This window comes from Copadichromis virginalis, linkage group LG7, assembly GCF_057382275.1.
Source record: "Copadichromis virginalis isolate Kocher_CV1m ecotype Utaka linkage group LG7, C_Virginalis_male_GT1.1, whole genome shotgun sequence".
NCBI lineage: Eukaryota > Metazoa > Chordata > Actinopteri > Cichliformes > Cichlidae > Copadichromis > Copadichromis virginalis.
In genome coordinates this window covers 38,520,845-38,537,345 of record NC_140624.1, presented here as the reverse complement: position 1 = coordinate 38,537,345, position 16,501 = coordinate 38,520,845, and the positions used below count along the sequence as shown (strand labels likewise).

The 16,501-nt window shown below is 38.0% G+C and overlaps 1 protein-coding gene across 1 annotated transcript; it reads right to left on the bottom strand.

The window, feature by feature from the left end:
- Positions 1–1,428: 1,428 nt before the first annotated feature.
- On the bottom strand, positions 1,429–15,328 carry LOC146705581 (phospholipid-transporting ATPase ID-like; the record flags this gene model as incomplete). Its single annotated transcript, XM_085461011.1, has 26 exons — positions 1,429–1,860; positions 2,046–2,176; positions 2,315–2,453; positions 3,952–4,197; positions 4,323–4,406; positions 4,602–4,825; positions 4,949–5,132; positions 5,400–5,550; positions 7,302–7,407; positions 7,690–7,801; positions 8,547–8,711; positions 8,822–8,937; positions 9,066–9,254; positions 9,454–9,619; positions 9,745–9,788; positions 9,881–10,089; positions 10,211–10,404; positions 10,555–10,643; positions 11,116–11,274; positions 12,816–12,898; positions 12,984–13,054; positions 13,152–13,224; positions 13,335–13,396; positions 13,497–13,595; positions 14,807–14,920; positions 15,254–15,328. Coding segments are annotated over 26 exons (3,534 nt in total), but the record flags the coding sequence as incomplete, so codon positions are not given.
- Positions 15,329–16,501: the final 1,173 nt, after the last annotated feature.

The window sequence follows — 16,501 nt, the reverse complement described above, 5'->3', positions numbered from 1 at the left end:
TTGGTTTGTTTCTTTTGTGTGGGTTTTTTCGTGTTTTTGTTTGCATGTACTATAAAATTGGAAAAAGTACAAAAGAAAAAGTAAAAAAAAAAAAAGAAAAAAGAAATGTGTGTGCAGCACACAAACTCATTGCAGTTGTGTGTTTTGTATACGTTTTTGTATGTTTTTCTCAGAATGATTGTTACACTACTGTATGAAGCCATGTTGTCTAAGGTGATCAGCCACTCACCATACACACACACTATCAACAAGGGGCACTTTGATGCATAGAGCAGGATACTATAATTTTTTTTTTTTTTTTTTTTACCTCTTAAGCCCCAAGGGGGTTTCTGAGCTTCCTGCTCGAAAATGTAATGCCCAAATTTAATTGATTATTTCTCTGCAATTACAAACTCTGTCCTTACAATCTTGGTATCAAAATAAAGCTAACACTTGTGAGATTTCATCAGAGGTGTAAATATTGAAGCAGATATTACTGCGTCAAGGTTACTGAGACTGGAACACAGAAAAAGTAAGTATATTTTATCCTCGCCTAATTTTTAATTTTAATTTTTAGGATATAACCCTTTTAAAAATATGCCTCAGATCACCTGTGCAAAGACTTATGTTTCTAAAGTGAAACAGTGAAAAATTACAGCCCTGTCAATACATGAATATCCAGATGTTGTACAAAAATGTCCAATTTTGGCACACAATTGGACACCGTACCAGTTGAATTTTTTAGGTATTAAAGAGCAGAAATTAATAAATTTTATTAACAGGCCTAAAAATGCTTTCTTTTAAATATATTTTTGAAGAATTAACCACACATTTACATGGTAATGGCCCTTTTCTGCGGTGCGCATGAAGCATTTAATTGGTCTCTGGCCCTTTAAACTCCAAGGGGCTGTAACTTTGGTTTCTTTTGGTCAATTTGCATGATTGACACCTCTTTTTAATCGTTTTAGCCAATAGAATCAAAGTAACGATGCCACATTCACGTGACTTCAACCAATCAGACGTTACAATGCCAAAACCCACGTGGGCCCAAATTTGCTGCATGTGGTGTCTGTCCAGTCACGTGTCTATAGGTGGGTCTAAAATGGCGGTTGTTGACGGAAAATGGCTCTGATGCGGCTAGGTAGGTGTGGTAACTTCTGATAATCACGTGGCTACCGGCTACCAGCGAAAATAATGGAGGAAATCGGGATGGTAAGCCAATCTGTGTCTTAGTGCATTTTCGCCGCTATGTGTTTTTGTGGTCTTCTTTTGCGGCTCATTCAGTGAATTTTGGTCTGATTGTCCACACATATCTGGACTTATATTTCTCACCCCGTGTTATAACCGATTAAACGTGATCTCTTTTTTGCCCCGGTACCGGGGGCGTGGGGCTTACGTGGTTAAACCTGTTTAAATTTTAGGGTTTTTTTTAAATTTTTTTATTTTTTATAACGACTCAGCATTTTATATAAAAACTTATTCACACATTGTAAGACACCATTAGTTTTTATGCTGACTCTGGAAACCACCATATATTTTAAATTTACCCTGTTTTGTTTGTCTTCAGTGTCAGGTTGGCTCGAAAATTATGAAGTTATGTCGTCTTTCAGTATCTGTGTACTGTGTACCAGGCTAAGGACTCTGTGGCTCCTCAGCAATAGTGCGGTAGTGCTGTGGCTGATTTTGAAATATGGAAGAGTCTGTCTGGGTGAACAGAGCTGTCATCTTTAGGGGGCGTTTTATCAGGAATTTTCTAGATGTTACCAGATCACCGTAGCCCTGGGAGTGAGAGAAGGCGTAGCCTGATCGAGTACTACGCCTTCTCAGTAGACGACGAGGTGCAGGTGCAGTCAACTCCTCTGTACGCATCTTATACCTCACCTAGAAAAAAGAAATATGGGCTTGTTTTGTTTGGTTTTTTTATGCAAACTTTTTTTTTACTATGGATACATTGATTCAAACTCAGTTAAATTACATGCTACTTTATAGTGCACAAGGTGCATAGAAGACAAGAAAGTCTTAGATGCTTTATGTGTTCAGTTTAGTTTTTTCTTTTCTTTTTTTACCTTGTCATTAATGGTAGGACAAAGCTGTATAAAAATGAAGCGGAAAGCTACAACAGGCAGGATACAGAGGAGGAACGTCAGGAATATGGTGAGCCACACATTAGGCTGGTTCAAAGTGTTTCTTGCTGCGCCTAAAATCCAAAAAGGACACAATCACATGAGTCACATACTCAGGTCTTCTTTAAAGTACCAAAATTTTAGAATAGAAAAAAACTTCAAAAAGTTAACATTAAAGTGGCCTCTATACTAAATGCAGTAAATGTACTTACCAAATAAGGGGAAAGAAGACGGGAAGACATAAAACATGCCATTGCTGTACATGGTGACTGAGATGGCAAAGTAGCCTATCGTGCTTAACCACACAAAAGAATGGTTCACTGCTGTCCAGTAATAGGTGTCAAGAGACAGCTGAAAAGTGGAAGATTATTGTTATTATTATTATTACTACTACTACTACTACTACTGTAGTAGTACTGTACTATTACTAATTTATTGTTAGTGTCCTGGTGCACAATTAAAATGACTGGCTGAGATGGAATGGAAGTCTATCTGTTACAACAGACTAATATACTGCATAAGTATGGGGCGCCGTTTGTAAAGTGAAACATGCTGAAATTAACGGCAACATTTTTCCACATTTAGCTCAAAACCTTACAAAAACATGTTTTTTCGAGTAATTTTTTACAACATTTAGTAAAATATTTGTAACTTTTCATCAAATGTTAAATATTAAATGTAAATGTTAAATATTAAATCTAAATATTATATTTAAATCTAAATGTTAAATGTTAAATCTAAATGTTAAATCTAAATATTATATTTAAATCTGAATGTTAAATGTTAAATCTAAATGTTACAGAAAACTAAATATTTAGGCTACCATGCAAATTTATTGTACGGATCAACGGAAATACCAAAATAAAAGCTTCCCGAAAACCTCCGGTCCAAAATTGTGTCTGCTCTCCCACTCACTTCTCCCCGCCATGTGCTGCTTCACTTCTTGCCTACGACCATGTCCAGCGATTTTGCTGGACATTAGACCACAAAACAATGCGCATTTTATATTTCTCATTGTTTTTTCCATAGTTGTTTTTTAGTTACTGTGTCGAAGTTTGGGGGAATACATATGAGAATACTATAAAACCTATAAACTTATTACAGAAGAAAGTGATACGGATGATTCATAACGTTAAATATAGAGAACATACAAATACATTATTTATAAAGTCAAAATTATTAAAATTAGGAGATTTAGTGAAACTACGGACACTATTAAATATGTTTAAGGCTAAAAGTAATATTTTGCCTTCTAAGTTACAAAGAGTATTTTTAACGTGTTCGGGGGGAGAAGACAGCAGAAGGAAATTTTATTTTAAGCATCGGCTAGCTAGGACAACACAAAGATTAATGAGTCCAACGGTTAGGGGTATACAACTGTGAAAGTCTCTTCATTAAAATTTAAAGAGTTGTATAAATTTACATTGTTTTAAAAAGTGCTACATGTCTAAAACAATAACTCAATATGAAGAATGTGAATGAAATTGGAGTTAATTGAATAAGGATCCATTATTTTTTGTTTCATTTATTTTATTTACTTATCTTTTCTCCTTGTTACTATGTGGAGTGGTATATTCTGATTTTAAATTGTTGTTTGGTTTGAGTTAGGACTGGAAATAAGTGTTAATGTTAGTTTGTTCCTTGACTTTTGGTGACCACTTGCAATATAAGTTGGACTGTAGATAGGGGGCAGGGTTTAATAAGAATAAATTCTTCTGCCTGCTCCTTTTCACACGTGGTTGCAGTGCTTTACTGACAGAAAGTGTAGTTGGTTTGTTTGAAAGAACTAACTGTGGAAAATGTTGACCAAGTGTGAAATAAATAAATAAATGAAATGAAATGTTCTCACCTGTGTGTACACCACAATAAGCAGACAGGTCTGTAGCAGGAAAGCAAAAGATGGATGGCTCACAATGTCTTTTCCATCATTTCTGACTGCATCATTCATGGAAGCCCATGGGATAAAGAAGATGATTAAGGAGCAATAGCAGCCATGAATCAGATAGCTCACAAAAGCTTTCTTATTGAAGTATTGGTTCTTCTGGCCTGGAGCGTAGAGCTGAGGATGGTATAAACTCCAACGGTCATTTACATCCTGCACAAAACAAGTTTTAGTGAAAGAGATGAGAAAGCTCAGTGGACACAGAGACCTGACTATGAGACGATAATCTGGTTTATGTAAGTCAACCAAAAACTGATAGTTAATTGTAATCTACATACCTGGTCAAACAGACACATGCCAAGGACTGGAAGAGCTGTGTAAACCATATTGTAGAAGGTGATGAACCAGTCCTCATAAACAGTCTGTGAACAACCACAATGAACATTTAAGTACAACATAAAGAAAAGGTGAATGTGAATCAAGTTATTTGTTTCATTTGTCCTGCATCATTTGAAACTTTTTTGCATTTCTCTCATTGAGATTGATAAACACTTTATGTCCCATTACAAAAGCTACTTAAATTACATTATAGTATAGTTACAATACATATATCTCACCTGTGCAGAAAAACCACAAAAGAAGGCGTACCAGAATTGGACAAGCGTAAAAGTGAAGTTCTTGTAAAAGAAATATCCAAGGAACTTGCACATGCGGATGTAGGACCAGCGGCCATGCACCAGCAGGAGGCGCTGAAGGTAACGGAACTGGGCAAAGGAATAGTCGCTGGACAGCACTGCCTGCATGCCTTCCTGCCCACTGATACCTACACCAATATGAGCAACTGGCAGGCAGAAAAGGAAGCAAATAAAATACACAATAAAATACACAATATCAGCTACATATTTCCCAGCTGGATAGTTGTAATGAAAATACAGCTCTGTATATTGGTGACTTCACAGGTTACCCTTTATCATGCTGACATCATTGGCTCCATCCCCAATAGCAAGAGTGACAGCCTGCTTGTATTTCTTGACCAGCTGAACCACTTGGGCCTTCTGCAAAGGAGTGACCCTGCAGCAAATCACTGTCTGACACATGCATGCTGTCCTCAGCAGCTCCAACCTCAAGTTCTTCTCCAGTGCAAAAGCCTGATGATGAAGGAAAGAATTGATGGAGTTAGGTCATCTGTCAAGATTCTGTAGTGCAACCTTAAAACCTCAAGAGAATTCCATTCATTTCTACATTCATCTCTAAGTTTAAAAAATATAAGAGAATCAGACTTTAAAAAAACAATATGTACTTTCTGATCACACAGTGTGACCTCTACTGTTGAAGCTACATAAACAAAATAAACTAAACTAAACAGGTCAACTTGCAGAGGTTTTTCAGTGGTTGCTGAAAACAAGCCTTCTTACCAGACTGTGCCCATTTATTATTAGTCCATAATCTCCATCCACCTTCTCATCCTGCACAGTCTCTGTCTTTTTAAGCCAAAACAGGCCTTCTCGAGATTTAATCACAGTTGGCTCCTCTGCTGCTTCAGGACACATTTTTCTTCGTGCATTCCTGAAAATATGACAGAGAACATGACCTGATTTGTTATTTGTTATTATTTTGGGTTTTTTTTCCTCTATTCAAGTATCTACACTGGTGAACATGGCTGTGGCTTGACTGTATGTTAATAATCCATCCACCATTAATTTTCTGCCACAGTCTAAGTGGACAAGACCTCCGTCGCCAACAGAGATGGGCAGTAACGCGTTACTTGTAACGAGTAAAGTAAGGGATTACTATTGCAAAAACGGTAATTAGATTACAGTTACTTTCCCATAGGAACGCTGCGTTACTGCGTTACTAAAACCGTGATTTTTTTTGCGAGAATGTCTCATGAGAGTGACGTAAGCGAGTGCGACGTTCGTGACAACAGCTGTGTGCAGATCAACAATGGATAATATATCGAGTGCGGGAGAGAGTATGAGCGTGCAGCGTTTAAAGCGTGGAAGTACTGACCTTACTTTGAGTTTGATTCCATAAAAAGTGACAAAAACATTAGTGTCCGTTGTGCGTGGGAAGAAAACTTCTTTTTACAGCAAAGAAAAACCCCTAAACTTCCAAGCAAGCACCGAGTGCGCTACGACGTAATGGGAAACTCACAGAGAAACTCGCGGATTCTTCAACTGACCACTGCGGCACACCTGCACCAGGGTAAACCTCCGTCTACCCTGCTCCTGCTTTACAGGTGAAAATAAAGCAAAAGGACCGCTGAGTCTTTGATGTTATTTATTTTTTGCTGTGTTTTACTTGCATCTATTTGAAAGACTGAGTGTAAACACAAAAACTATTTTATTTTATGTGCTGGAATGTTCAGAAAATAGGTTTAAATGTTAAACTAATTTCTTCCAGTCAGAGAATGTTGCATATAATTAAATTTTTGCTTGATGCATAAAGTTAAAAGGTTAAAACTAATAAAACAAGTTTTAAAAGGGGACTTTTACATTTGATTACATTTTGTATGATGGATTATGTAGAAAAAGTAGAATTGGGCTGAAAGATCTATCGCTTTATCACCTATTCAGGTTGTAAATCGTGTTGTTAAAAAGTAACTAAGTAATTAATTACTTTTGAAAATAAGTAATCAGTAAAGTAACAGGATTACTTTTTTGGGGAAGTAATCAGTAATTAGTTACTGATTACCTTTTTGAAGTAACTTGACCAACACTGCTGGCTAATAAAGGGGACACTGAGGCATTCCTCTGCCAACTGAGATAAGTTAGTTTTCCAACATGTTCTGCATCTGCTCCAAGGCATGCTAGATTTAGACATCCTAAGATGTCTGAATCAGGTCAACTGGCTTGTTTTGATGCGACTGAGAAGTGGCTCCACTCTCTATCCCTCCTCATGCTATCTCTAAGGTAATGCGTAAAAAATGACATGTCCGGCTAATACAGCGGTAGTCAAATACCACTTAGGAAGACATTAGCTTGTGAGGTTACAGGTTACAATTAATCATACAAATGCTTGGGAACATTAAAATGTCAGATTAATGATTTTTATAGATTTTTTTCTTGTGATAGAATTAGCTTATGGCTATGATAAACTGGCTAGTTTAATATTAGTTTTTCATTTACAGTAGGTTTTTCATTCAGTTGTGGTAGAATTAGCTTGAGATAGCAAGTTATGAAATCTGGCAGCAACAGTTGTTAATTTGTCTTATATGTTTATTGAAGTTCATAGTGACAAATTATCTCACTGATTCATACGCTGAAACAGCTTCCGATTGGCAGAATACAATCATCATCTGGTTTTAACTGACTCACTGTAGCTCCTCTTTGACACCTTCAGCAGTGTTGGCTGAGACAACAAAGACGTCCTTCATCTCCTCTCTTAGCATGTTACAGGAATAGCCAATGTTCTCTGCTGTCTCTGTTGAAGAAAAAAAAAGAATAATTCTCAATCACCTAGGTGCTAGAAATCTTTAAAGTCAATCTTGCAGCAAACCAAAGCTGGAACGACTCTCAGAGCATTTGTCGATATGTATATTAGATCTATGACTTGAAACCATGGAAACCCATCAACCAAAACTGTTGATGCTCTGAGATTGTGTGTAGATTAATGAGAGCAGGAACATAAGAATGTATTATACATCATAATGCAGTCTTTATCCACTTTGAAATGTATAGTTTAAAAAGAAAAAGTTCCACCGACCTTGCTTATCTCCAGTTAACACCCATATTTTGATGTCCGCTTTAGCCAGTTGCTCAATGGTCTCTGGCACACCGTCTTGCAACTTGTCCTCTACAGCTGTCGCTCCCAACAGCTAAAGCCACACATGCAGCTATGATTTAAACTGATGTTAAATAAAGCAAAGCAATGAAGCCATCCTATACCTTTATCACAAATTATGCTGGTTTCACTGTAACATTAGTGTACAATATAAACCAGGGGTGTCAAATATAAAGGCCTGGGTGCCAGAACTGGCCTGGCATAGACTCTAACCTGACCTGCTGGACAGCTTTGGAAAATGTAAAGAATGGAATTAATTTTGGACTTTCACTTGTATTTTCATAGGTTTTTGCAGCTTTTCCTACTGATAAAGACCTCCCCCATGGCCATATGCATACTACACCAAGTAAATTAATTAATAGGTAAACAATTAAATGTTAGAACAATTCCTCTGAATTAACAAAACCTTTCTATTTTATAATTACAGGACAGTCTGGTTAATGAACTTTTCTGTAACTTTACATATTTACTTCTTACAATTTAAGCCCAAAGAGTCATGCTGATAAATTCTTTCATTTAATACAGAAGCATTTCTCATCATATTAGAAAATCTGAGACGCACTGTTGAAATTGCACTTCGTTTTCTTATTGGAAGATATCTCAGGGATTAAATGTGTAGTAAAACACTGACAGAGGACAATCTGAATTTCACATGAAATTAGGCTATATTGTGGGCCGTAATGTAAAATGAGTTTCATATCCCCGGTATAAAGTATAACTACCAATAGATAATCAAGCAGCAAATTCGTATTGACAAAGTTTTCAGCACATGTACTAACCATCATATCTTTCTCTATCTCTTCATAAAGTTCATCAAGTTTTTCTTCACGTCCCTCCATGGCAACACTGGCCTCATGGTGGCGCTGTTTCCAATCTATCATGTAGTCCTCATTTAAGTCTTTGTAGGCCAGAGCAAGTGTACGGAGGCCATCACCTGCATACTCCTGTTTTTGTTTTGATAATTGAAAGAAGTCAAATGTTAAATTACATTAATTATATTAAAATTTCATTGACTTTAGCTTCAAGCTACTTTTATATGCTTTGGATCACTCACATTGAGGTGGTTAGTGGTTACTTCCATCAGTTTGTTACAGGAGGGGTGCAGTCTTTCAAAGATCATGGTGTCTGCACCTTTGCAGTATAGAGTCAGCTTCCCCTCTGGGCTGCGCACTGGAAGTGACAGGGAAAGTTAGAAAGTTTGACGTAATGCATGCAGAAATGAGAAATGTATTCTGAATATATGAAGTGTGGTCACTGAAGATAACGACACAAAAAAACCTATCACTACTTCCTCTCACCTATCACTGACATTCTCTTCCTCATATTATTAAAGTCCAGAATGGCCAGAAGTTCATAGATGACTTGTTTGCCCATCTCTACTACTGTGATGGTTTCTGGTGTGCGTGATAGGAACACAAATCCAAAGTTTCTTGCAGCAGTCACCAGAGCGCCTTCATCAGGTGACTGAGCCTGATAATTGAGCTCTCCTACCAGGTAAAACAGAGATGACAATTTAATTGGCATATAAGGGTAAAAATTTGAACATTTGCATGGTGGAGCACATTTCCATGTACCTGTATGTCTTTTATTGCACTGAATTTGGAGTTTTTAGATAGACTCCAAGAATATTTCGAAATTCTCCTGAAATGTAAATGAAATGAAGATGTCTTTTAGGGGACCCCTCACCCTCTTTCTTTTCCTCAGGCATAACAGTGTGACACAGGGATAACAAGCGGAAGAACTCCTGAGTCTCAGGGTTTCCACTTCTCACCATCTCCACCAGACTGTGGTCATGAAAGCTGAACTTTGGATCAGCCAGATTGTTCCAGGAGAAGTCCACTCTCTCTGTCCTCTGCAAGAAAAGCCAAAACAACAAAGTTGGATCAATACTTTCTTTAAATAATCATGCATTTTCCTCTCACCTCTGTAATTTAAACAAAGTTCACAAACAATGCAATGGATGTATTTTCCTCTCACCTCTGTAATTTCCACTCTTTGTCCAGAGAAATCATAGAGGTCCCCTGAATATATGATAAATGTACTGTAAAATCAGTTGTTCACCCAATGTGTTTCCATTTGCCTCACTAATTTTTACACAAGCAAAGCTGCTCACCGTAAGCTTTTCCATTAATGGAGCACTTGTTGAAAGTCATGATGTTCTGTGTCAGAGTGCCAGTCTTGTCACTGAAGATGTATTTAATCTGGCCTAGCTCCTCACTGAGTGTGGTGGTTCTTGCCTGAGCTGGAGTATCATTCTTAGGATAGTACATCTTCCTGTCCCAGTCTATGAAGAAGCTGTTTCCCAGACGAATGAACTCCACGCTAACAATGTAGCACAAATTGGTAAAATTTCAAAATGTGATACATATTAGCACAAGTCTCAAGTGTTCAAACCAACTTTGGTTGTTTTTTGGTTTAATCATTTTTCTGTGCTGAAACTTACCTGACATAAAGTGAACTGGGTATCACTGTGTTAAGGACAATGACATAAGACCAGAAGATGAGGAATGATGAGAGAGGAGCATCAATGCCCGGTTCACGAGGAAGAAACATAGTGAACACAGAGCCCTCATTTGTTTCCCAGATTGCATTGCCAATGGTCAAAATGGAGCACATAGATGCCAGGAAACCAAAGATCTGATGGAATGAAAACATCAGACTTCTTGATTATTCAAACAATATTACTCTTGTCACTCAGGTGAAAAACAAATCACTGTCTTTAAGTTCTATATCTATAAGCTGAGACTTTGTGTGACTTTCTTTGTATTTGTGCTTGTGTAAACTCACACATAACACCAGGATATTCGTCAGGTGATCAATGCTTGTCCGTTTGAATATTGACTTCCCGCTGTTCTGCATCAGTTTAGTGTCAGGACCTGGAAAGGATTATTAGTGTCAGATTTTCTTCTGCACACCTTCGCTGCATCTCCTTCCTGCTCTAGTCTCTTATGTACAACTTCAAACATTATTATCAGAGTAAACAATAAAAACTAGACCAAAAAAAATCACTCAAGTTGTACACAGATTCAATGTGATGTTGAGACACTGACAGTGATGCAGATACAGTTTTCAGTATGTTTCCAGACTGGTTAGCCTTAGAAGGAGAATGGCCTAAATGAAACACCACAAATATGTCATTACTGTGATATTGTTGTTTTAAGAACTTCACACTCTAGAATCTGTGGCAGATTATCTTCTGTATACCTTTGCAGATGTAACCACATCCCCTTCCTGCTCTAGTCTCTTATGTACAACTTCATACATCAGTATCAGAGTAAACAATAAAGGCTAGACCAAAAAAACATCACTCAAACTGCAAATTGTACACAGTTGCAGTGCACAGAGTACCTCCAAAGATGACCAGACCGAAGCACCACTCAGTGTTCCTGAGAGTACAGCCTCTGAGCAGCACTTTGTCGTTGTCCAAGGCATATCTTTCTCCGTTCAAAGTCAGAGTCCCTTTGAACTTGTCTAGACGGTTATTGGGAGGTTCACATCGCACTTCACCTGAGAAACAGAAATCAGTGTCAGCAAATAATTCTAAACAGTTCACAGGATAGTTAGAGGACAGCTCGAAGCAGTCTGTGTAGTCTCCTCCGACCTCTGGTATCAACAAGGGATTTTCGCCTACAGAACGGCTGCTCACTGGATATCTTCTGTTGACCATTCTCTGTAAACCTTACAGATGTGGGTTAATCCCAGCAGGTCATCATTTTCTGAAATACTCAGACTAGCCAATCTGGCGCCAACAACAATGGAACATTCCAAATTCTTTAAATCAACTTTCTGGCACATTTTATACTCAGTTTGAATTCAAACAGGTCACTTTAATAATGTCCACATGCCAAAATGAAGTGGATTGCTGTCATCTGATTGACTGGTTAGATGTCTGTATTAATTAGCAGGTGAACAGATGGACCTAACAAAGCAAACAAATAAACAATTAAATAAAACCCAAGATCCCATTGTTACATTAGTAGAAAAAGTCGTGCATGAGGAAATACAATCACTCAGTACAAACTTAAACAGTTCAAAGGTGAAATACTGCTCTATTGATTGATTGATTGATTGTTAGATCATCACCAGAGCAAAAAATGTTTGTATCATCAGCAAAGAGAACCATTTTTAATACTTTGGACACTTTACAGATGTCGTTAATGTACAAGTTGAAGAATTTTGGACCCAAAACTGACCCTTGGGGTACACCACAAGCAATGTCCATACATAAGGAGCAACCACCATTTAATTTCACAAACTGCTTCCTGTCACCTAAATAACTCCGGACCCAATCTAAAACTACCCCTCAGACACAATAACGTTCCAGTTTTCTTATTAATATATCATCATCTATTGTGTCAAATGCCTTTGTCAAGTCTATGAATAACCCAGCCACATATGGCTTTTTGTCTATGGAATTTGTGATGTATTCTATTGAATCTAATAATGCCAATGATGTTGATCTGCTTGATCTGAATCCGTACTGACTCTCAGTGAATCGTTTATGTTTATCTATACATTTTCCCAGTCGGTTGTTAAACAGTTTTTCAAGAATGAGAATTGAGGTAGTAAAGAGACAGGCCTGTAGTTTGTGAAATGGTGTTTGTTTCCAGATTTGTATAGAGGTATAACTTTTGCTATTTTCATTCTGTCTGGAAATTGACCAGTTTGAAATGATAAATTACAGATGTATGTAAACGGTTTTATAATAGCCTCAATTACTCCTTTAACCACTATCATATCGATATCATTACAATCCAAAGATTTCTGATTTTACATTTGTTGACAATCTCAAAAACTTAATTTCATCAACGGCTGTGAGAAACATAGAATATGGATTTCTGTCTATCAGTGTATCCAGAATTATTTTTTTGCATTTATGCATTTATTCATTATTTATTTTGGTACTTGCATTAATTCTTAACTCAGCCAAGGCCTATCAACCTAAAAAAAATCTTTGTTAGTTTTGGTCCCCTCTGACATTTCCCAATGACAGAACCAGGTTTCACTTTTGAAAATCAGACTGTGTGTTGTTTCATTGAGATTCTCACCATTAAAGGCAGCGAGTGCCTCAATGTTGTCTCCCAGCTCTCCAGTTACAGTCAGAGCCTGTTTCACCTTCAGATTGGTTTCTCTGGGGGAGACCAAGGAAAATCCAAGACAATGTCAGACATTAGTTGTCAACCTAGCATACAAACAACACAGTACAGCACACTTACCCATCTAGTTCAGCTGTTTCCACATAAACTAAATTAAGGGGCTCACTGCTAGACAGCAACAGAAGGTCTGCCTAAGAAATAAAAGCACTGAGTTTAGTTTGGAACTTACTTTTGAAATGAATTTCTTTCACTTGCTTCAAATCTTTACTATAGCCTCCCCAAACTTACTGTGACAAACTCATTATTCTCCAGTTTGACTATGTTCCCGACCTGAACATTCATCCATTTTTCATTTTTGAGTCTGTCAGGGAAGGGAACAAAGGCATACAACACAGAAATGAATCCAAAACAGCATAATTCTTCATACAAAAGGTATTCTTTTCTTTTTCATTTGGGTTTCCAAAGACTTACTGGCCATCCATGAGGACGTCCACCTTCCGGTTATTGACTTGTCCGTCACATTTGTGTCTGTTCTGCTCAGTTGACACAAGAAAAAGATACTGTTTGCTTCCAAATCTGATATTAGTTTCTTATTTTTGGTTTTCTCTTTTGTTATTACCGATTTCAACTTACTATGTCATCAATGGCATCTTTGACTGCTGTTATAGAAAGCACTACTATTAAGGCGAAACCTGTAGTAATCCATGAGAGAGAGGAGATTTGTGGGATCAACTGTCAACACACACACACACACAAAGATTAACACACTCTTTCAGTGCATAGATAATATCTTTTCTTCTTCTTCTGCCTAGCAGTTCATATCCCCCGATGCAGGGTCTGCTGTTTTTCATGCTTTCCTCCACTTCTTCCTATCCAGGGCATCTTTTGGTGTAACATTCGCAGCCTTCATATTGTCTTTGATTCGGTCCATCCAGCGTTTTTTTGGTCTTCTTCGTGGCCTAATTGCTGGGCTGTCTTTGCGATGGAGTTCTTATCGCTACGGGCAACATGGCTGTACCATCGGAGCCTCGCCTCTCGCATCTTGTCTGTGATCGGTGTCACTCCCCATCATTTCCTAACGTCTTTGTTCCTCGCTCGGTCTAGTCGTGTGAGACCCAGAGGCCATGTCAGCATCTTCATCTCCATGGTGTGAAGGGCTTGTTTGTGCTTGGTCGTAGCTGGCCAGCACTCTGACCCATAGAGTGCCACTGGGCGCACGATCGACTTATAAACTTTCGCCTTAAGATAGATTGGCATTCTCTTGTTGCACAAGACTTATCTGACCTGGCACCACTTTATCCACGCTGTGTTGACACAGAGTCTGGCGTCTGGTAGAGTTTCGCAGTCCGAGGTGACAAGGGACCCAAGGTACTTGAATTGGGCAACTTTAGTCAGCAGCTCGCCGTTGATAGTGATGGTACTGTTGGTCTGGGGGCCGCGTTCAAGGTACTCAGTCTTCTTGATGTTCAGGCACATGCCGTTTTCAGAGAGCCAATCTTTCCATGCTTGTGTTCAGGTTTGCAGGGCTAGGCAGTTTTTTGTTTCTGATAGACATACATCATCTGCATACAGTAGGCTCCATGGATGTGGTGATTGCAGACCAGCTGTCGCGGTGTCCATACAGAGGGTGAACAGCATAGATAATATCTTTTAAGATTCTTAAAAGTGAAAAACTTAACAGTTGCTTCATTTTATTTATGTATGTCATGTATGTTCACGCTTAATAACATTTGGAAAAAGCATTTTAAAAAAATCGATTTATAAAAAAGCAAAAGAAAGTGCAAGTCCTTTCACATTTTAAGTCAAATGAAGTTTGAAAAAGGTATGGTTGAATATAGAGAATGAACTCTGAATGCGGTTTTTGCATTGACATAACTATCTGCAGCATAAAATAACTATTTTTAAGCATGCAATTATTCTGACAAGAATGGCAACATGTCTACCTGAAGGATGACCAGGAAGAGGAAGTAGGCATTAGCGAGCCTCTTGAACTGCTCAAAAAGATTAAGTGGCAGGAAGGTGAAGATGTTGTATTTGGAGGTCTTGATGGCATTGTTCTGAAGTTAAAGAAATCGACAGAGGAAAGTTACATGACTGATGTCAGTTTAACAAAAATCACTGTGATTTAATATTTAAATGTTTGTAATAAAGTTTTTTAATGTTTAATTTATATTTGGCAGACATACTAACAAAAAATCTTAAGATTTCTAGGATTGCACTATTAATTTCCTAAAATTTCCTATTTACTCAAAAATGGTCTTTGTGACACTTGACTTTCATTGTGACAGAGTAATCAAATCCAAACAAGCAAAGCATTGAGCTGAGGGTGTGTCCAAAGCTTCTCTTGTCATCTGCTGAATAGGCATGATAACATTTGTCTATATACTTACAGCATAGCGGAAAGATAGGTTGAAAGTGCTGTCATTAGCCCGCAAGCATCTCTCCTTCTCTGTGAGAGAGTAAAGCAGTCAGAGCAGGAGAGAGTTTATGCTACTGTATGTTACAGCAGTACTGAGGAAAGAAACTCAAATTAAATTTATGGAAACATTTCAGAGCTGTTAGTCCAGCAGCATTTTGAAATGTTCACTGCTTGCCACAAAAATAAATAAATAAAACTAAAACTGAGACAGCCATACAGTAACTGAACAATGCAGTAAACTAGAGCAAAGTTTACGTGCATCTAATCTCACCTTCCTTATTTCCGTGTCCACACAAATGGCAAAAGTATGACAGCACAGTTCCCATCTTTAACTCAGGTTCTCCATGTTTTATAACCTGGAAAAACACACATTTCAGTCCTAATTAGTGAGTCATTTCTTTATTGGTATTATATGTCGATATAATAATAGAGTGCATTTATATAGCGCTTTTCGAGACCCTCAAAGCACTTTATATTTCCACTATTCACTCACTCTCACTGTTGGAGGCAAACCACAGTTGTAGCCACAGCTGCCCTGGGGCAAACTCACAGAAGCAAGGCTGCCATATCACGCCATTGGCCCCTCTGGCCATCACCAGGAGGTGAAGTGTCTTGCCAAGGACACAACAACCAAGACAGACAGAGCTGGGGATCGAACCGGCAACCTTCCGGTTACAAGATGAGCTTCCCAAGCCCCTGAACCACGGTCACCCAATGGATATAAAAACCAAAAGGGGAAACTGTGGCAAAAGCGAGAGGGAACCAGTTGCTATAATATTTAAGGATTAATAGTGAAAAGGTGGAGCTGTTTAAGATGTACAGCACACCTCGTAAATTGGATATGAGGGAAAGACAGATGCAAAACATCCCAAAAATAATAAATCTGAGGTTTCACAACACTCAAAATATCTCTCCATCAATCTATAGATAGATAGCCATATGTTACGTTCCCCCCGAAAGGGTCTAGGCATGTGAGTGAGGGGACCAGTAACAAATGAGTCCAGAACAGAATGAAAGGAAAACAGACCAGTGTTTTCAGTAAATAAAATAGTCTTTATTATAGATCATCTTAACATAAAGAGCCGGCAACGCCGTTTTACCAATAACACTTGGAAAAAGAGAAAAAGGGTTGCAACAACAAAGAACACAATAACCAAACAAAAACTCCACACCACGAGGAGGTACTTCCAGGGGCCCACAAGCTCACCCTGTCACTAAC